At 39.3% G+C, this 21,076-nt stretch overlaps 1 protein-coding gene across 2 annotated transcripts in view; it reads left to right on the top strand.

The window, feature by feature from the left end:
* The window catches only part of nrbp2b (nuclear receptor binding protein 2b), a 79,258-nt gene extending 60,724 nt beyond the window's left edge, over positions 1-18,534 (top strand). Inside the window, exons 2-18 of one of the 2 annotated variants that reach the window (XM_041814123.1) lie at positions 4,748-4,870; positions 6,527-6,628; positions 6,720-6,809; positions 7,215-7,255; positions 7,352-7,446; positions 7,583-7,606; positions 7,713-7,799; positions 10,611-10,666; positions 10,751-10,846; positions 11,136-11,268; positions 11,584-11,686; positions 11,767-11,817; positions 11,899-12,034; positions 15,050-15,103; positions 15,235-15,298; positions 16,364-16,419; positions 16,548-18,534. In XM_041814123.1, the coding sequence (XP_041670057.1) occupies positions 4,748-4,870; positions 6,527-6,628; positions 6,720-6,809; positions 7,215-7,255; positions 7,352-7,446; positions 7,583-7,606; positions 7,713-7,799; positions 10,611-10,666; positions 10,751-10,846; positions 11,136-11,268; positions 11,584-11,686; positions 11,767-11,817; positions 11,899-12,034; positions 15,050-15,103; positions 15,235-15,298; positions 16,364-16,419; positions 16,548-16,634 (1,398 nt within the window). In that variant the 3' untranslated portion in view covers positions 16,635-18,534. The remainder of the gene's footprint in view (positions 1-4,747; positions 4,871-6,526; positions 6,629-6,719; positions 6,810-7,214; positions 7,256-7,351; positions 7,447-7,582; positions 7,607-7,712; positions 7,800-10,610; positions 10,667-10,750; positions 10,847-11,135; positions 11,269-11,583; positions 11,687-11,766; positions 11,818-11,898; positions 12,035-15,049; positions 15,104-15,234; positions 15,299-16,363; positions 16,420-16,547) is intronic. The other variant, XM_041814124.1, reaches the window with a different exon arrangement.
* Positions 18,535-21,076: the final 2,542 nt, after the last annotated feature.

Raw genomic sequence — 21,076 nt, 5'->3', positions numbered from 1 at the left:
AACGCAAGTCACATGCACAGTGACCCCCACTGGCCAGGAGGTAAATCGATTCAGAGGATTTGCTGAATCGATATTGAATTGAGGGGGGAAATATTGCGATGTATTGATTAATCAATATTTTTACCCAACTCTAGTATCTATGTATGTAATATTGCACAAAATATGCATATATAGCTGTATGTATGCATAAAGATATTGAAATGGTTCAACATAAAAGATGACATCATTCAGTAACCAAATGGGTGACCATACTCTGACATCTGTCGTCTTACACCAAATCTCTGTCTGGACTTCTCTTTCCCTCTATGCACCTGTGAACAGGTGAACTCAGTCGATGTCAACACTGAGAGTAAGAGCTGCTGAACTGACTGAATCGAGGTCAAAAAAACACATTCAAGTGCTTTCAAGAGCTCACAAAGCTGCTGCTTTCAACATGCTTGTTGCCATTTCACTTTGCCTGACATAAAGACGTGTTCAACTCCAAGAATCATGCTGGCTTATATACATCAAGAACACCTGTGGTCTGGGGGTGAACGCGCTTCTGCTGCTGTAAATGTGCATCAGAAAATCCCCAAACGTCATCTGACCACTGCAGGGTCTCGCATGGAAACAAAGCCTTTAGCTGTGTTGCGTACAGCTGAAATGCTGAAATGTTGTATAGAAGAACAGGTTGTTTAGTGATGACCCACTTCTGATAGAAAATAGTGCATTGTGTTGAAAAATAACCTTAGCTTTAACCAGTGAAAGAGGAGTTTGTCTTGGTTTCTGCCTTATTATTAATCTTTGTCAAAGAGGCTGCACGGTAGTGAAGTGGTTTGCTGCCTCACAGCAGGAAGGTTCCTAGTTTGTATTCAGATCTGACATTTCTGTTAGGAGTTAGTCTGTTCTCCTCATGTATGCATGGGTTCCCTCCAGGTACTCTAGATTTCTCCCATTTCTCCCTGATTCAGTTGAATAAATAAACTTATCCAGTATAGGGTACCTCGGACTTCTATTTTTGTAGTTGAGTTGTCCAAACATGTAAACAGTCTAGTATTATGGCAGCCCTAGTCAGTTCATTTCCGAGGCTTTGAAAATCCCTGATTTATAGTTTTCAATTTGAGCTATCAATGCCAAAATCTATAATTGAATGTTCTTTGTAGCGATAAAAGTTAATCATGCATCGATCCTTGTGGAGGACTCTAAAGAGGTCAGATCAGGTGTCTGGAGTGATAAAATTTTCTTGCTGAGTTGTCTTATTTCGATTTTCCGATGTGGGTAAAGTCACTGGGGTAGTAAATCCAGGGTAAGCTGTTAAAGTGGTCGGTTAGAACTAGAATTGGTGCCAGTTCTTCAATAATTCAACTCCATGCTGTGTACATACAAACTGAGGGTTTTGCTCCATTGTTCACACTGACTAACGTTGAACTTCTGACCTGAATAAGGCCTGCAAGATCCACTATCAGGAGGTTATATCAGGTGAACCCAGTTCAGCAGCAATATCCTGTGATGAGCGGTCTTAGGCTTTTTCTCCCTGCCGCTGCAGCCTCGAGCTGTCTGCCTCTGTCGGATTATAGACACTGCCTCTTCACTTCACTTCACTTCACTTTGGTTCTCCCTAAATCCCCTTTTCCCTCACTTCTCCCTCGCTGTCTACTGCTAATCTATCCCTTCCCTCTTCACTCCAGCAGCTGCTCATGTTATCCCTCCCTTTACTGACATTATTATGTTGAAGTTAGCTGCTGGCGTTTTATATATAGCATCAGTGCATTATCTTCAATCTGTCCAGAATGATGTCTTTTCATGCAGTAATAGGCATTAGTGGTGCTGAGATAGATATAAGGCCTCAGCGATAGTAGATTCAACTTTTCATTAATGGCCATGGCTAGATCTCCTTTTGAGTGATTATAATGTGGAGCTTTTAGCAGATATTGTAGTCACAGCAGGGGTGGCATGTCATCATTTAAGATTTGATTTTTGTAGCTACAATACTACTGATATTATGGCACAATCTAGTATGAGTCTTAATGGAATGAAGATCGTTTATATCCTAGCTATAATGGCAGTCAGGGATGGCGTCCTTGTCACCTTTAATGATATGAAGATTTAACTGTCATTACTCCTTTATCTCCCTTTATTTGTGGGAGTAAACCATGTTTTGTTAAAAGGTTCTGATAACTAGAGCTAAACAAAAAGGGTAAGTTTTACTCATGATACCACTGGCAATAAATACCCAACTGCTTAGCTCCCTTAGCACTGGATTTTTGCATCTTTTAGCTCATTCCTTTGGTTTTGAAGACCCAAAACGTCACAGTTTTTCTTCAGACTCTAGCAGTCCATAGAGCTTTTTATGGAATGGCAGCGTTATAAAGTTAGTAAGTGAACAGAGTGGATCATTAAGTGTCTAAAAGGCTAATATTTCTCTAAGGAGTTGGTGGAGACCAAAAATGGAGCTAAAAGTGAGGAGGCGTTGAACCTTAAGGCTAGGTGTTAGATTTACACAAAGAATACTTCAAACAAATGCTAACAATTTGTAGTTAGCAGTGTCACTAGTTGGTTTCCTTGTCTTTAAAACACTTCAAAAGATGTCAAGGTTGGTCACTATCTATTTAAAAGGCTATATAGAAGATCACTGCGTCTGTGGGTGAACCCTGTCAACAAAGTTTGCTGAGTGGTGCTAATGTTTGCAGTTTTGCATAGCTCCTGGTGAGTGGTCATACTTTGCATTGGTTTAAACCGACATAGTCTTCATCTCCTTGGTTTTCTTGATTGAAATACTTCCAAACCCCTCCATGCTATGTGTTGCCCTCCGCCCTCTGTGCTGGTTTACAGCCAGGTTGTGAAACAAAACTGCACTATAAAAGTAGCCATTAACAGAGTTATAGCACACTCTAGTGGTGAAGAGCTGTGTTACTGCCTAGACACAACATGCAGCTCTAGTGCCAGCTAGAGTTGTTGTCCCAAGTGTTTGGGGAGGGCAGAAATTTTCAAAAAAATTCTCAGAAGGTGATTGGACGAACGTTCTGTCTGTCACCTTCATTACTGGCTAATCAGAGCACCAAGGTACTGGAAGGCACTGTTGTGATTTATGAACAGTCGAGTTTTTCGGTGAATAAAACCCAAGCAAGCAGGTCAGGAGAAGAGTGAAAGCATCTTCTCTGCCATGGAACCATAGACTGTAGAAAGAATTAAACAAACCCTGTGTGACGTCAGCCGTCTTCTTACAATAGGCAGACTCAAACGGCTCTTGAAGCCAATCGGCAGGGGCTTCCATATTGAAATCATAGTCTCAACTGAATTTTAGATCAAGCTAATGGCCCACCCATTAAGCTTGACTTCCTGTCAGGTAAGTAGCTAGTATTCTGGTTTACAGGAACATAGCTTCTGCCTGTTGAGCTATCTGTCAATCAAATGAGTTGCACCAATCAAGTCAGGTTTTTGCTGAATATAATGTAAACCATTGTGGTACAAAAAAATTTGGGCTCCTTACAGTGAGAGCACATGAAGACATTAGCTAATGAGACACCAGGCTGTAAACCAGTTTATTTCTAGTGTAAAAACCAGCTTTTAACAGGTTTCCTGACGGGACTTCCGTTGTTCCTGCAGCCAGCCTCAAGTGGACACTCGCTGCATTGCAATTCTTGCAGGTCCGCATTGGCTTCATTTTTCAGGACCAGAGGTTGCTGCTTGCATGGAATGCTTTGAATGTAGTTTTTCACCTCTTTCAATAAAGAAATTCTGTCCAGATCAGATAAAAACTGTAGCTCAAGCTACATCCAAGCTTGCTTACAGTTCGACTAAACCCCACCCGTAACGATCGCAAACTCAAGCTGTAGCAGATCATGAAAAGCTTACAGCTCTGTTCTTTTCTCTTCTTTGATTAAGAAATTTGGCCCAGCTCTGATAAAACTGCCCCTTTACTGTAGCTACATCCAAGCTAATTGCTACAGCAGCATTAGCCATTGCTACCTGCTTCCAGTACACCAAAACCCCACCCATAGCTACCACCTCATTCCCCACAAAGGACTCTGATTATTTAGGTCTGTTCTCAGATTGGAGCTTTGCAGGTTGAATTTGCTGGATTACAGACACAGGATTTGGCCAGTAAAATCTTCTTTGCAGGGTTGATGCAGCCCACCAGTGTGCTGTTAAAGATCATGAGGTGTGCCATAGGAAATTGTCCAATTTTGTGTGATTCATACAGGAAAAAAAACATATTTATAGCTGCTGCAAAGAATCGATTAAAAATAGACTTTGTTGGGCGCCTGTGCTTGCACTGTAGTGGCAGGCAAAGTAAACATCTAATTAAATACTGTTCCTTGCCAGCGGGTGACAGTAAGTAGCACAACAAAAATCACCTCACTGACCGTGCTGAGAGAGCTCTGGCAAACAGAGCTATTTTACTATTGCTCTTATTTTCAAAAACTATGTGAGCTCAGCTTTTCAAGTATGACTAAAACAAAGCCCTATAGAAATATTTTAATGTAAAAAAATATGCCATGGCTGAAAACAGTTGGAAAACAACTAACTCAATCAACTAATGCACATTCCCAGTATAATTGAATGAACAATCAGGTGTGAGCTAACATGCTACTACTCATTTTAAGATGATTCTATGGCAGTATTGGGTTCAAAGGTTTCTACTGCTGTCTAACTGGTGAATAATAGAGCTGTATTAAGGCCAAGTGTTGGTTTTGCAGTGTAAAATAGGAGGATAAACAGCTAGCATGAAGCTAATCCTACATGTGTTTGTTTCTGCCCCCTGCAGGTGAGCCAAGGTAATGTCCCCGGTGTGGAAAGCGCGTCACTGGCCATGGACACTGAAGAAGGCGTGGAGGTGGTGTGGAACGAGGTGCTCTTCTCTGACAAGAAAGTCTTCAAAGCACAGGAGGTAATGTGAGATTTTATTCTACATCTTTATTCTATCATTTATTTCCACGAAGATAATGGGGTTTTAATTCCTGATTATGTCGTTTATCCAGTTAAATTGTTAATTTAACATTAAATGATTTTGTTGACATGAGGAAACACAACATTTTTCCTGGCACAGTTCCTCTAACTCAGTCCATAACAGTCAGTGGATCAAATGCAGAATCAAAAAATGATCAATAGAGTTCTGCAGTTGTGACGTATTTTTGTTGGCACGAAGGTAGCGTGGCACAGTTTCCAAAGGCTGTTTGATTTTTTTGGAGAAAAAGCTTTGTAGGGAAAATGGTTAAATGTTCGTACCATAAAACAAGCACCAGTTGAAATCCAGACTGGATGAGTTAACATGTTAAATGCAGGGGTGGAAAGTAACTAATCACATTTCTCCAAAGTACTGTAATTCAGTAGGTTTTTTTGGGGTACTTGTACTTTTTTGAGTACATCGTGAAATTAGTTCTAACAGAGTTCTCGTACTTTTACCGAGTACAATACTCCTGTACTTTTCCCACCACCTGACTTCATTCTGAGTGAAACTGACAGTGTTGATCCAGTAGTGTTACTTCAACTCTCTAAAGAGTCGTTGAACTCAGTGCATAACTTCACTCATGGTGCAAAAGAAAAACCCAGTAGGGATCACTGTACAACAGGCAACATCCAAACACAACTAAATCTATATAAAACACATCTAAACACTGCCCAAAGGCATGATGGGGGCCTCCGCCCACACATCTCCCTAGATTTAAACCCACAGTGGGCAGAGTTCCCCACCTTCTGGTGTTCTTTCGGCCATAGTTGATTGTTGTTGTTTTGGATGTGAGACACATTTGCACCATGAATGAAGTTATCCACTGAGTTAGAGTTCCCACCTGTGACTTTAGGTGCTCTTAAAGGGCGCGTGATGTGTATTCCTCATCAGTATGCATGGTCTTGAATAAGGTTGATTCTCTGCTTTGTTCTTGCCAAAGGAGGCCCACCTTACCACTGATTGTGATAGTTACTGCAGCTCTAATTTATATATAACACGTTCAAAGATTGTCTTATGTTCTTGCCACTGAGGAAAGAACATAATTTGCTGTACAGCTAGTCAGTACTCAGTACATAAAGAAATTCTAAATCCATAATTTTTTTTTCTTTATTGAGTAGATTCGTACTTTTACTTATACTTGGGTATGTTTTAACCAGAGTAACTGTTCTTTTACTTGAGTACAATACTCTAGTACTTTTTCCACCTCTCGGTAGATGTGATGACAGTTTATGTCCCTGACAACCACTGTAGTGCTGGTCAGCTACTTGTTAGCACCACTTTTGGAAAGATGTAAAAAATCTTTCAAATTCACACGTGGGGTAAACTCTTTAGTTTTTGTTTACCACAGAATTTATTTTTGGTATACCATTTCATTTCTTAGTTGTAGGACTGCAGTACTGAAGAAAAATATTCACCCTCAGTGGTGTCCACCCATCATATCTATCTTCTAAACTATTTATGCATCACTCAGTGAAAAACTAAGCTGCTCTATTTTCCACAGCGAAACAACAACAAATGAGTGAATAGCTCCAACAAGACCTCTAATGTTGATTGATGAAAAGAGAACATGTGGACTTCCTCTGATGTGTTTTTCAGGATAAGATCAAGGAAATGTTTGAGAACCTGATGCAGGTCGAACACCCAAACATCGTCAAGTTCCACAAATACTGGCTGGACATGAAGGAGAGTCAGGCCCGGGTACGTGATTCTTTAATTTTCTTTCTCCTTTCGTCCTCTAACTTCCAAACTTATGCTTGGCTCTTATCCCTCCTCCATCTGTTCCCCTCAGGTTATATTCATCACTGAGTACATGTCATCAGGCAGCCTCAAGCAGTTCCTGAAGAAGACAAAGAAGAACCACAAGACGATGAATGTGAAGGTCAGTGTTTCTACTCTGGTCACATACAGTGTGGGTGTCTCAGTCTGTCCTGTGGTGGCGGCCCGGGGTACTGCAGGCAAACCCTCATTCAGATCCATATTTCCCGCAGGATTAGAGATTATGTAACCAGACAACCCCTGTGGCTAAGTCCTCCTAGACATATACATCATCCTCACAGTGTTTAAAACCTTGCTCTTTTTTCTGTCGTCTGCATCAGCTGATTTTCATTCAACAATGCAGTGCTGAAAAAGACAAAAAAAGATGCAATAAGAGTAATAGTTTCTCATTTTTAAAACACAATACTGAGAATTCTTGTTATCCTGAGTGATAGAGTGGTTTACATCATCCAGTGGAGGCAAATTTGCATGATCTGGTGATTTACATTTCTGTTCCACTTTATCTCAGGCCTGGAAGAGATGGTGCACCCAGATTCTCTCTGCCCTCAGGTACTGGCTGATTTCTTTCCCAGGATTTTAATCATGAGAGATTATCTATCGTCACATCAATCCCATTAAACAGGTGTTTTATTGTTTTTCTGGCAGCTATCTGCACTCTTGTGACCCGCCGATAATCCATGGTAACCTGACGTGTGACACCATCTTCATCCAGCACAACGGACTCATCAAGATCGGCTCAGGTCTGCTCCCTGCAGGGCTTTACATGTAACTGCAGCTTGAATTGGCTGTGAATGACTGTAGAGACTGTTTCTGTATACTTTCATCTCTGTAGTTTAACTTAACAGAATCTCAATTATGCTTGATTTTTTTCCACAGTTTGGCATCGGCTTTTTGTAAATGGTAAGAAATAGATAATTTTGCTGTGGTTGTGTCTTCATTGGTGTCATTTTCAAACATCCTCTTATCAAAGCTAACGTGCCCATGTTTTCTCTTTCTTTGTAATTAGTATTTCCAGATGCCGGTGTGCATGGGAAAGGGAGGCAACATCGTGATGAGCAGAGGAATCAGCATTTTTTTGCCCCTGAATATGGAGGTAAATGTGATGGATTTTACTTTAAGTGTAGCTCTGACTTCAGTCAGAGTGGTATATCCGATTTTGCTGAGTACCTTTAAGCTCCTGTGTTTGCAATGTGCTTGATATGATATGATATTTGAAAAAGAGAAGACAAGGTGCTGAAACTTTATTCCATTTTATTTTTACCAAAGAGTCACCCATCCAGGACAGCATAATGGTGCAGAGATTAGGGCTGTTGCTTCACAGCAAGAAGGGTCTTGCTTCAAAGTTTGCAGATCTCCCATGCAAGCATGTGCTCCCTCTGGGTACTTCTTTTCAAAGACCCAAAACATGCTTGCCAGATTTTTTGGTGACTCTAGATTGCCTGTAGGTGTTAATAGGTCCCCTTGCATCCTTCACTTGTGTCATTTCCTTGCATCTTAGCTCCACCAGCAAGAAATTTTAAGAGAGATGCAAGAAATAGACATAAGGAGGGAGGAGGAAAAACTTGCAAATGGGAAATCCTTCTCCCACAATGTCAGTCTGAGCAACAACAAGTACTAGCTAATAAGCTGGTTCACCTCATTGCCGCCTGTGCAAACGTTAAGTGGACCTTCGTTAAACAATTGGGTATGCAAATTCAGTCAAAAATGTTTTGAACAAGAAACTGTCAATATTTACATGCAGCATTCTATCCATCTTTCCATCAATCTTCTTCTGCTTATCCGGGGCCAGGTCGCAGGGTTAGCAAGTCCACCCAGACCTTCCTTTCCCCAGCAACAACTCCTTCTGGGGGATCCCGAGGCGCTCCCAGACCAGACAGGATATGTAATCCCTCTAGTGCATCTGGGTCTTCTAAGGTCTCCTCCCAGACGGCTGTGCCCGGAATCCCTCCACAGGGAAGGGACCAGGAGGCATCCTGATCAGATGCCCGAACCACCTCAATTGGATCCTTTCAAAGCGAAGGAGCAGCAGCTCTACTCTTAGCTCCTCCAGATGTCTGAGCTCCTTAACCTATCTCCAAGGCTGAGCCCAGCCACCCTCTGGAGGAAACTAATTTTGGCTGCTTGTATCCACAATTTCATTTTTTCTGTCATTACCCAGAGTTCATGACCATAGGTGAGGGTTGGGAGGTAGATCAACCAGTAAACTGAGAACCTTGCCTTACGGCTCAGCTCCCTCTTAACCACAACAGTCAGGCCAGTACTGCTGATGCTGCACCAATCCAGTACCCTCACTCATGAACAAGACCCCAAGACACTTGAACTTCTTCACTTGGGGCAAAGCATGCTATATTTTTCATAAACAATAAGCAATAAACTCATGCCTTATTGGAGCAACAATTCGTTGAGATTGAAATATCTTGGATAGTTGTAAAGTGTATTATCAACTGTCGTTGTTAAACAGTTACATTTTAGCAGCTCAGTGCTGGGAGAATGAAATTAAAAACAAAAGTCATGAATCGTGCAGATACTGCATCTCCATATGCATTAGGGCTGAACGATTTGGGAAAATAATCTAATTGCAATTTTTTTTACCAAATATTGCGATTTAATATGCAATTATTTCTTAAGTTCCTCATCTCATGTATTTTCCAACAAAAACAAGCAATAATTCATTCTAAACTATAGCCAACAGAATGAACAATTAAAAAAAAAATCTAATTGTGATGATTTTGACTCATTTTGCAAACTGTTGTATTAAAGAGAATGATATTTCTATATATTTCTTATGTTTAACAAGAAAACATACAAAAATGAGGATTTTTTTTTGTACACAATTCCAAAAATATGCCACTAAAAACAAAAAAGTTTTAAACTGGTATTTTGAACAAACTTCAGGTTAAAGAAATATTGCATCTTCTGCAATTTGAAAATTGCAGCTGGACATATTGCGATTTAATCTAATTTACGATTAATTGCCCGGCCCTAATACGAATCACATCACGTTTACGGTCAAATACCTCCATGGAGGATAGAATGGTGTTTCTTCACTCTGGGCTCCTCCAGAAGCCTCCTCCTCTTCCATCCTCACCTCCCCCAGGTTCATTTAAGGAATTGGAAGATCCTTCATCATGGCGAGGGGGAATGATTTCCAGGTCAGTCAAAGAGAGAGGATGCAAGGATGGGCAAAGCTGTGTAATGAGAAGCACCCAGTGTGCCTCGTTGTTTGTCTCTGGTAACCAGTCCAGGGTGTACCCTCCCTCTCGCCCAATGACAGCTGGGATCTTCTCCAGCCCCCGATGACCCCCAAATGGAATGAGCAATGGAGATAATGGATGGATAGAGTCAACCGTTCAAGAAGTAGCTATGAAAGTTAGCTAACACAGCAAACCTTTTTCTAATGGGGACATTTTGAAAGAGTGTATGATGGAGGCAGCAGAAAATAAAGCGTCAATCTGTCTTGTCGGCCAGTCATTTGTAAATAAGATGAAGAATGTCTATTGTGTTCTGTCCTAGTTTAACACATTCAGCAGTAAAAGTAATAGCCAGTTTCCCAGTTTTTGGTCATTTGCCTCTATTTTCTAAGTCAGTATGATCCTTTGGAGAAAGATATTGCTCCCCCCTGCTTTGATCCATGGCTTCTGCAGTAAAGTGCAGAAGAAAGTTGCAGGATATCTGCAAATGAAGTGCTTTAACCTTAAAAAAAAGGATGAGATTTTTGTCATGATAATTGAAGCCTGAGGAAAAATTGCTTAGCCAGAAACATGTTTCTTTTCTACAAAACAAATTGGACCCTTTAAGCTGCCTTCAAAGCTTTCAAAACATGATTGATTAATTTGTTGGTGTTTTGTGGAGTTTATTCACAATAAAAAACTAAACGACAATTCTTTTTTCATCTCCTCTCCAGCTGGTGAAGATGATTATGCCATAGACATCTTCTCCTTTGGGATCTGTGCCCTAGAGGTGAGAGAGCCATACCTGTAAGTTTCCCCTGTTTGCTTCTGTGTGTTATGTGTGGTTGTTTAAACTGCATATTTGCACCCCTAGATGGCAGTACTGGAGATCCAGGCCAATGGAGACAGTGCTGTGTCCAAGGAGGCCATCATCAGTGCAGGTCAATCACTGGAAGATCCTCTCATGAGAGTGAGTCTCAAAAATACTCCATGTCCTAAATAAACAGCAGGGAAGCAAGAAAGAATGGAGATGGAGACAAACTGTCCCACATTTTTACTCTATTAGCACTCGCCTACTCACACCACCTTGCTTCTGGGTTGATTTCTCACCACATGCAGAGATTTTGTGCAGTTTTAAAGTGAATATTTTAGTAGAAGATGCCAGGAAGCTAATGGAGAACACAGAGAAATGCTGAGTAAACTGGGACGTGCTGTTCAGTTGTTTAGTTGCTGGACTTAGTTGCTGTTGTGTTCTGCAGGAGTTCACTCAGTCCTGTCTGCGTCACGATGCCAAGCTCCGTCCTACGGCTCATGACCTTCTGTTCCACAGAGTTCTGTTCGAGGTCCACTCCCTCAAACTGCTCGCCGCCCACTGCCTCATCAACAACCAGTGTGAGTCTTTCTCACCTCCACACGCCGACAGACCAAAGTCACTCTCCTCCTCTGTCAATTCTGATATTTAAATCTGAATGTGAAGCAGTTCAGTTTAATCATACAAACTCAATTCTAAAAGAGTTGGGGCGCTGTATAAACTGTCTAATCTGAACACAAGGATTTGCAAATCTCATAAACCAATTTTTATTTACAGTGTAAAATATGTGACCCTTAAAAGAAAAACTGTTGTGTTTTGACTTTATATTGTTAAAAACATGTAGCCTATTGTGTCATATCCACACTCTCATACCCAAACTTGTCTTTCATCTTCAGACTTGCTTCCTGAAAACTGTGTGGAGGAGAGAACCAAGTCCTTCGACCCAAACGCTGTCATGGCAGAGATCAAACATGAAGACAGACAGGGAGTTCAGCTCAAGTAAAATCGCTCATTCAACTCACACAGTATCGCTATATACCACAGGCACAAAACTCATGATGTGTTTTTTTGTCCTTTAGATACTCCCATGTGTCTCCTTTAGAACTCGACAAGTTTCTGGAGGATGTAAAGTGAGTAGAAGTAAACAGTATGAGTCATGTTGTTTCTGTTATACCCCTGAAAGCATCAGCATTGATGTTTTTTCTCCTTAGGAATGGGATTTACCCTCTGATGAACTTCGCTTCTTCTCGGCCTCATCCCGTCCCTCGCGCCCTCTCCCTGTCTCAGGAGCAGGTGGAGACAGTCAAAACACCGACACCTGAACCCCAAGAGACTGAAACCAGGAAGGTTAGCCTTTCATTTTGCAACTATGTGTTTACTGGGCAAAGTAAGTTATTACAGATATGATACAATTATCACAAAATCTATAATTGGGCAACATACAATAATTATCCAAACCTAAAAGGCTTAGGCAGAAAAAATAGCAGTAACTTAATTCCATTGTTTGCCCAACAGCTTAATATTTAAATTAACAATTAATAAGACAACAAAAAAGTAAAACACCTAACAAAAAACAGACAAAAAAGTAAAACAATAATCATCATAAACATATAAAAGACAAACATCCACATGTCACACAATCCTCATGACGTAACAATTAATTCATCACAGTATTTCCTTAGTTTCTGCAATAATAACTCATTTCATTCCCCATTTTAATGCAAAATTAAATTAAAAAGGTAAATAAATGAGTGAAGCCTTCCTTTCTCCTCCCTCAATAAGAATGCACCTCTTCCATAATGTGTAGCCAAGGTAACCATCTGTCTAGGAATTCTCTATTTTGAAGTCTTAAATTAAGTTATTTTTTCCATGATATAAGTATCTTTAACTAATAATTTCAATGTTTCATAGGCTGGAGGATCTCTTTTGAGCCAGTTCAAGGTTTTGTTTTATTTTTTGCTGCTATGAGAAGTATGTGTAATAAATGTACTTTCTTAGCCTTTCAGACAAAGAAATGAAAGGGGTTGTTTATACCTTGCATTAACAGCCTTTTGGGCATGCCAGTCTGACTGCACTTACTACCCGGCAACCACACCATGCATTAACAAAACCTTTTCAGCAATGTCCTACAATCACAATTTTCTCTTGACTGACTCTTAATATGGAAATAAGAGCACATATATCATTCGCTGATGTAGGTATGCCAGTATGCTATGAAAGTTAAGCAGCAGAAAATTAGCTACAAGCTAAGAGGCCAGCAGTGCCTCTTTAACAGCTTTTCCCCTCATTTTGTTATGAACATACATTTAAAAGAATGATGTTAGATTATTTAACAATAAACTCTTTTTCTGTATTGTTTAGATTGCCCTAATGGAATTTTTGTGTTTATTTTTAATTTATTTTGTTTGTTTTATAAAAAAGGCAATTGGTACTAATTGTAAGATATTCGAAGAAGTCTATGAGAATGAAGTATTGCATATCTTAAAAATGATGAGAAAGCAAAAATTACTACTAAGTTAGTGGAAAGGGTTTGAATTTTTGAACATTTATACTTCAAATGTGATAACCAAATCCTTAAGTTTTTTTTCTGTATGTATTTTTATGTTAGTCCATTCTTGTGTGATTATTATTTCCTTTTTTTCTCTTTATTAATTAATTTATTTTTTGGCATTTCTGAAATATGCTATCAATACTACAACTACTGCTACTACTACAACTACCACTACTACAAGACAACTCAGTTCATGAAAACCAGCCTGCAAGTAGTGATGTGTTTTTAGCAAACCAGCCAGCTCTAAGAACCAGCTCTTTTGAATTAATGACAAGAACTTCTGTTTTGGTGCCAGTTTCCTGTTTTCAATTTTTGTTGTTGTTTAGCAAGCATGTGTTGTGTGCAAACCAGACAGTTCTAAGAGCCAGCTCCTTTATATGAATGAAGGGAGCCAGCTCCTGTTTGGAGCTTGTTTCCTGTTTTACATTTTATTGTTGTAAGGCAGACACTTGTTTTTGCGAACCAGCCAGATCTAAGAGCCAGCTCCTTTTTTGAAATAATAAAAGACAGCTCCCGTCATGGAGAGGGTTTCCTGTTTTACATATTTGTTGTTGTTAAACAGACATGCGTTGTTTGCAAACCAGCCAGTTCTAAGAGCTGGCTCATTTGTATAAATGACAGGTTCCAGCTCTTGTTTTGGAGCCAGTTGCCTGTTTTCCTTTTTTTTTTTTTTGTTGTTGTTGTTGTTTAGAAGACTTTCATTGTTTGTGAACCAGCCAGTTCTACAGCCAGCTCCTTTGTATGAATGAAGGGAGCTGGCTCCTTTTTGTGACCCTGTTTTCCTGTTTTCCATTATTGTTATCGTAAGGCAGACACGTGTTGTTTGTGAACCAGACCGTTCTAAGAGGGAGCTTGTTTCCTCTTTTACATTTTATTGTTGTACAGCAGACACCTGTTTTTTGCAAACCAGCTAGTTCTAAGAGCCAGCTCATCTGTATAAATGACAGGTTCCAGCTCTTGCTTTTTTGCTAGTTTCCTGTTTTACATATTTGTTGTTGTGTGGAAGACATACATTGTTTGTGAACCAGCCAGGTATGAAAGCCAGCTCCTTTGTATGAGTGGTGAAAGATAGCTCCTGTTGTGAAGCAGGTTTCCTGTTTTACATATCTGTTGCTGTTAAGCAGACACGTGTTGTTTGTGAACCAGCCAGTTCTAAGAGCCAGCTACTTCATATGAACGACGGGAGCTGGCTCCTGTTTGAGAGCCATTTTCTTGTATTTGATGTGTTGTTAGCCATAAAAAAAGCTGAATAGGTCCCAAAATTCAGAGCCATTTAGAAGCCCATAGACCAATTCTTGTTACTGAGCTGAACCAAATTATCTGGATCACTGAAACAAGAGAGAATTCCTCTGAGCAAGGCTGACTGGATTTAAATATACCGTGTATTTTGGCTTACTAGCAGACTACTGCAGATTACGTCAGATGGTAGGATGGTCTTTAATGCATGCCAGTATGCATTTACACTCCCAAACCAATTGGGATGAAAGTGTTCCAGATCATCTGTGTGTGCAATCTGAGCATTGAGATCCCAAATCATTTTAAGTACATGTTGAGATGCATCTACAGTGCACCTAGCATTAAGCATTATTATTTGGTATCTATATGCCCAAAAAGGATGTTACATCGGTGTTAATGCAAACAGATCTGAGGTTTTAAATGACTAAACCATATGCAGAACCAGTGGTTTTGTGATGTGGGAATGTGTGAAATGCAGAGGTTGTCTAACTGATTTGTAGTTGTTTACAAAAAGTATCTACGCTTTCAACATTGACTCTTTATCGTCATTGTCGTTTTATCTGTTGGTCCTTTAGGTTGTTCAGATGTACTGTAATCTGGAGTCGAATGGAGAAGGGACCAAAACTCATGTGAGTTACACAGTATTACAGGTATTTAGCCCATTTTAGTTTAAACTCTTCTGCTGGGCTCAGTCATTATTAAGGACTTTTCCTGTTTTGCATAAATGGTGATTTTAAAGATTTTCTTTATCTCCCCATAGCTGTCTTTGTTCTTGAAGATGGATGACAAACTTCACAGGCAGCTTAGCTGTGATATCCTTCCAAGTAAGTGCAGATAAGAAATGCATTCATGTTTGTTTTTCTTATTGTCTGCAAACTCAATGAAAAGACCAACACCACCAAAAGTAGAGTCGGCTTATATTTTGTTTTAAACAAACTGACATTTTAAATTTTTTATCATTTCACAAAAACTGAAATATTTAGATTTCACTGATAAAGGAGTAAATAGGGAATTATTTCGGGGGGACTGGTTTGGTGGCAGGTTTTGCTGTTGTGCTCAAGAGAATATAAAACAGCAGGATAGTATGCAGATTTGACTCATGGTGCCCACGTTTGCTGAAATAAAGGAACATATGCAGTGCAGTGTTGTATGTCTTGAAAGCGCAGCTCTATAGTTCTTAAAGAAAAAAACGGCAGTTTATGCTGGACACATCAGTGTTGATTTTGGCAGCTATTTTAATTTTAGTTTTAGTCTTTAGATGAAATGTCTTTTAGTTTTAGTCCCATTTTAGTCATTTCTACCCTTTTAAGTTTTAGTCTAGTTTTAGTCGATGAAAATTCAAAAACATTTTAGTCTAGTTTTAGTCCATAAAATGTCCTCACATTTTAGTCTTTACTTTTAGTCCAATCATTTATTCTCTTGTTTAAACCTAGAGCCAAGTCATAGTAGTTTGTTCTCTGCACCCTGCATAACCTGAGGTCCCTGCTTTCTACATCTGAGAGGCAGAAGAAATACATCTGCATTGTTTTTTGATTTACCCACAGTAGAGAAGTATCACAGATTTTTTGAATGTCCGATGAAAACTATATTTTAGTCTAATTTTAGTCATCTTGGCGAAAACTAAACTTACTTTTTGTCAGTTTTAGTCATTGTTAGTCTTAGTCTAGTTTTTGTCATGACAAAAAAAGGCTGTCGACAAACATTTTTAGTCATAGTTTTAGTCGAAAAAATTAACACTGGGACACATAAAATATTTTTAGTTGAATTAGATTTTGATCATGGTCTTTTTATAGGACTTGTTGACAAAAGAAAATGGAGAAAAACACATTTTAGTAGACATTCTTTGTATGTAAACTTGTAAACATTACAAAATTTCATGAAACTTTCAGCTGACTCCTCTAAAGACCTTGCCAGCGAGCTTGTTCACTACGCCTTCATCAGTGAGGTAGATAATGATGTTTTATTTTATTTTTCTTCATGAACATTGAGTACTGCATTAAAAACAAACCTGAGCCCATTAAATAGTTTTTTTATTCCATATTTACTGATTAAAATGTCCTGTTTGTTGTGCAGGAGGACAGTGAGAAGGTCGCAGGGTTTCTGGAGGACGCCATCAGTCGACACCGGGTCCGAGCGCTCGCTTCTGGGAGCACACAGTGAGGAGGGGGTCACGACAGATGACCCAGACATAGGGGCCCAGTGCGACCAGATGGGTCGAGTAGAGAGGGGAAGGGCAGCAGGCAGGATCACACAGCCGGGGACTGAGGGAGCGATGGGAGCTGACCCAGCAAAGGGATAAAAATGGGACAAATACAGAAGGATGCTGGGTCATGAGAGTCAGTAAATCATCCCTGGGCGATTGAAGAAACGCCAGAGGAAGAAACCCGTGGAACTTCTATTCAGAGGGCCATCATGGCTGTGTGCAGCAATCCCACAAAGCAGTGGAAGATTGACTAACTCCCTGCCTATAAGGGCTATCATGCCTTAAAATATTGCAGCTTAGGTTTTCAATATTGCCACTATTCAAAACGCAAATGTTTTACATAAAAATGCAGCAGAAAGACATTTCTATGCTCATTAGCCTTGTTTGCACTCCGATGTCCACTTTGATTTGGGATTATTTACTTTGAATTGTACACTAGCTAAAGCCTCTGTCTTTTACAAACCGGATCCATCTGCTCATTTAAGGAATATGAATCCCGTCCAACAAGCACTGTTAATACTCATGCGTTTGACTTATTTATTTCTTTATAACTGTGAACAGTAGACGCTTTGCACAAGCCTGTTTATTTCTTTAGACACTTCACTGCACTCTTTGGTTAAAGGTCACTTCTCCCTGAACTCCACACGTCATGCCTATATGTAGTGACGAGAAACGAGACAATGCCTCTCTTTTAAGCCTGTAGTGCTCTTAAGGGTTTTCCCTGTGAACGTGTTTTGAAAGCCAAAGACTTGCAAAGTGCCTGTTATGGCAATGTAAGAAAAAATTCCCAACAAAATGACATTGTACCAATCTGAACTTCTTGGAATTTTAGTCATTCAGATTGACTTTACAAATTTCAACACCAGATGCAAAGATTTGGGCTTAAATCTGTCCTCATGACTCTACGTTACAGAATCAGCCACTGAGAATGTTCATTAAGAGCTGCAGCCACTTTAGATATATGATCACAGAAATGCTGCGGCTGATGAGGAGCTGCAGCTTGTGTACAAAATTGATTAGCCTCTGAAAGAAGCTTGTGAATAAAAATAGTAGATCTATATAAAGAAAAGGTGTTGGTATATTAAGACTTGTTAATTATAAAGGCCATATTGTTCATATATATTTCTGCCGAATTAATTTTGCCATAAATCCAAGACCATCAGAAAGTATTTTCTTAGACTTTGCTCTGTAAAAGCATCTGTAGGTGAAAAATCTACCCAAAAGCCTTTAAGAATGCACCGATGTAGTATTCTCCTATTAAACATGCTGACTATGGTTGTCCAGATTTTCAACGGTTATGATACTATCTGTTTTTAAATGAAACATACTGCATTGCATTTATGATGATTGTATCAAAAATTCAGAGGCTCTAAAGCAGAAGTTCTCAACTGGTCGACCACCTTATGAGAAATTGCAACCCAGATTTTTTAAATGTTCAACCTCTCAAATTTATTTAATAAAAACATACGGTCCTTAATGCAAAACAAACATATTGAACAAAGAGAAGATCATTACAGAAGGAAACACATATATATACATCTTATTTTACTTCATTTTACAGGGACAGCATGAAAATTGGCAATTTCTTGAGTGATTGTCTTATTATATTGAGAAAATCAGCAGTGTCATCTTAAAGGGGACATATGCAAAAATCACTTTTTCTGGCTTTTCTAACAAAAATATGTGCCTCTGGCCTGTCCACAATCCCTTCAAGTACCAAATCCTTTACCTCCCTTTCTTTCTCTGCCTTTCTAAAAATGTGTGCTGAAACAAGCCGTTCTAAGATTTTCCCCTCATGACCTCATTAGGGGAGTTAGCATCACCCCCAGGTTCAGTTGCCCCTCCCAGCTTGGAAGAAAGTTCCGCCCTCCTCTCCTGATCCTCGATCAGGAGAGCCACATCCATTTCCTGAGAGGGGTGTGGTCAGGGGCGGAGTCAGACAGCTCATTAACATTAAAAGCCATAGACACAGAAACAGCTCATTCTGAGCAGGGCTGACAGGTTTTTTTTTTTTTTAGACATGCAAAAATCCAAAACTGCAGTGTTTTTCAGCAACAGACTTCACAGAGATGTTTTGGGGACTCTGAGACCAATATAAACATGTCTTAAAAGGGTGAAATATGTGACATTTAACCCTTCAAAGCCTGAATACAAAAATTATTGCCAGAATATTCTCATTTTTTGGAACTGAAATGTTTATTTCACTTTCTACTTAATTAAAAAAAAATCCAAATGTCCTTAAAATTTAACATATATATTTTTTGTATCTTATTTGATACATAAAGTGTTTTTGGTAACTGATAATCCACTTGAGGGCATTTTTATTATTTATCAGATTGTATTCAGAATTTTTTTTAGTAATTTATTGATCATATTGATTAGATAGAGGTATCATAAAAGTATGTAGCAAATATGATCCTACAGGCTTTAAGGGGCTAAAAGTAAAGGAGATGAATAAGAAGAAAACTTGAGACAAATACTAAAATTTACTTGTAATCATTAGAAAACCTAAAAAATACATGTATGAGTTTACGCTATGTCCACTTAGAGCTTCTGTATATAGAATTTTTGCCCATTTTTTTTTTCCTGGCACACATTCATGACACCAACCAACCAGTTGAGAACTACTGCTCTAAAGGATTTCAGGTTTTAGTCACTGTCTAAATTGCACAAAAATGTCAACCAAACATAGCTGATGTACTTTATTTGGGCAATTTTGACAGTATGCAGGATTTTGCCTGCTTTTTTGGTAATGAGACAACTAGAAGTTACCCAATATTATTAGCCTAGAACCTCTGAATCAGCTGCCATGTATGAAAACAAGTATTGATGATCTGTGCTAGAATCATATCAAAGTTTAAAATTCTGCTACCCTATTCCTAACCTGTGCTGGTTTCCATGGGCCGCAGGCGATGAAAAAAATCTCCAGCTGAGTGTTCAATATTCTCTCCTGGACACATTCATTGTCGAGTAAAACATGTAGTGTATTTTTTTCAAATGATTTCAGAGTGAACTTTGGCATGCTTTGTGCTGCAGCCCACACAATAACAAAAATAGAATGCATCCCTTCAGCTGCCAGATTTTCTTGTCAAGAATCCAGTCTTGGCACGTTTGAGTGGATTTTTTCCCTAACAGAACGCGACGGCAAAAACAATAGAGAATTGTCTGATTGGTCTTCAACATTAGTCATGCTTCATTTGTTAACCCGGGTCTTTGAGGTCACTGTTTTGCTGTACAGTCATTGCTTACAGTACTTACTCTTCTCTGTGTCATGCCTTCTTATTTGTGTGTTTCTCTATACAGGAGTCCTGAAATCTACGAAACATTAATTTACTAGAGGCTGTGGTGTACATATTTGTTTGTGGCTGTTAAAGGGGTTTACTTTTAGACGACTTTCCAATGCAAAGCATTGCCGCTATTGCACTCACTTGATCTTGTAAAAGCTGCATGTCTTAATAGCCTGCAACCATTCAGAACTCTGCATTTTGCCTTTCTGTCAGCCTCAGTTTGGTTTCAGGGGGGACCTGACCAAGAGAATGAATGTTTGGACAATGCAAACAGAAGGAAAACATCCATATCAGTCTTATTTCATGTCTAATGACCTTTTTTTCTGTGAATCTGTTAAATAAAAATTGCCTTTGGATGTGTTCTTAAACTTCTGTTTAATATTGTAGCTCCTGCAATTAAATACATGACAATAAACAATATGTGACATGTTGTATGTGTGTGAGTTATTTATTTTTTAGCCTACATTTTACAAAAAAGGAAAAAAAATCAATTCAGAAGTCACTATCATGCTTTCCATCAGTATTAATCTCCAGCATCTGGTGGACTTGATGGAAATTTTGATGACAGTGCCATAGATTAAAAAAAAAAAAAAGAGTCAAAAGGTACAGCAGCTCAGGCAGTATTTTGAATAAATATCAGGTTTTAAATTTGGAAGTTGATATAAAGAAGGGGATGGGTTTAGATGTATGAAGGCCCTAAAAGGACATGCACTGGTGCCTTTTATTTTACTCCTCCCCCCCTTAATTATGACTATTTTTGACTTTTGGGTATTTTCTTGAGATCCTGATATTTAAATTATAATGAAAAGAGCAGTGTAAATAGCTTTGTGTCCTTTTTAGGATTTACTTTTGAGCTTTATTATGCCATTATTGATCGAGGAAGACAGTGGATGGAATCAGAAAGAGGGATGAGAGAGCTAGGGGAGAGATGTGGGAAAGGAGTCATAGGCCAGACTTAAACCGGATCGCTCGCGTACATGTGGTGTGACCTAATGACAAGGCCATCTGCCCCCCATCGGGGCTTTACACCGGCCAACTAGCCAAATGCGGGTGGTTTTCAGTTGTGGCAGGTACCATATTGACTCCAACTAGCCACTTTGGCCAGTGGACTT

The sequence above is a fragment of the Cheilinus undulatus genome, linkage group 19, assembly GCF_018320785.1.
Source record: "Cheilinus undulatus linkage group 19, ASM1832078v1, whole genome shotgun sequence".
Classification (NCBI taxonomy): Eukaryota; Metazoa; Chordata; class Actinopteri; order Labriformes; family Labridae; genus Cheilinus; species Cheilinus undulatus.
The sequence above is the reverse complement of the archived record's forward strand: the minus strand, read 5'-3'. Positions and strand labels throughout refer to the sequence as shown.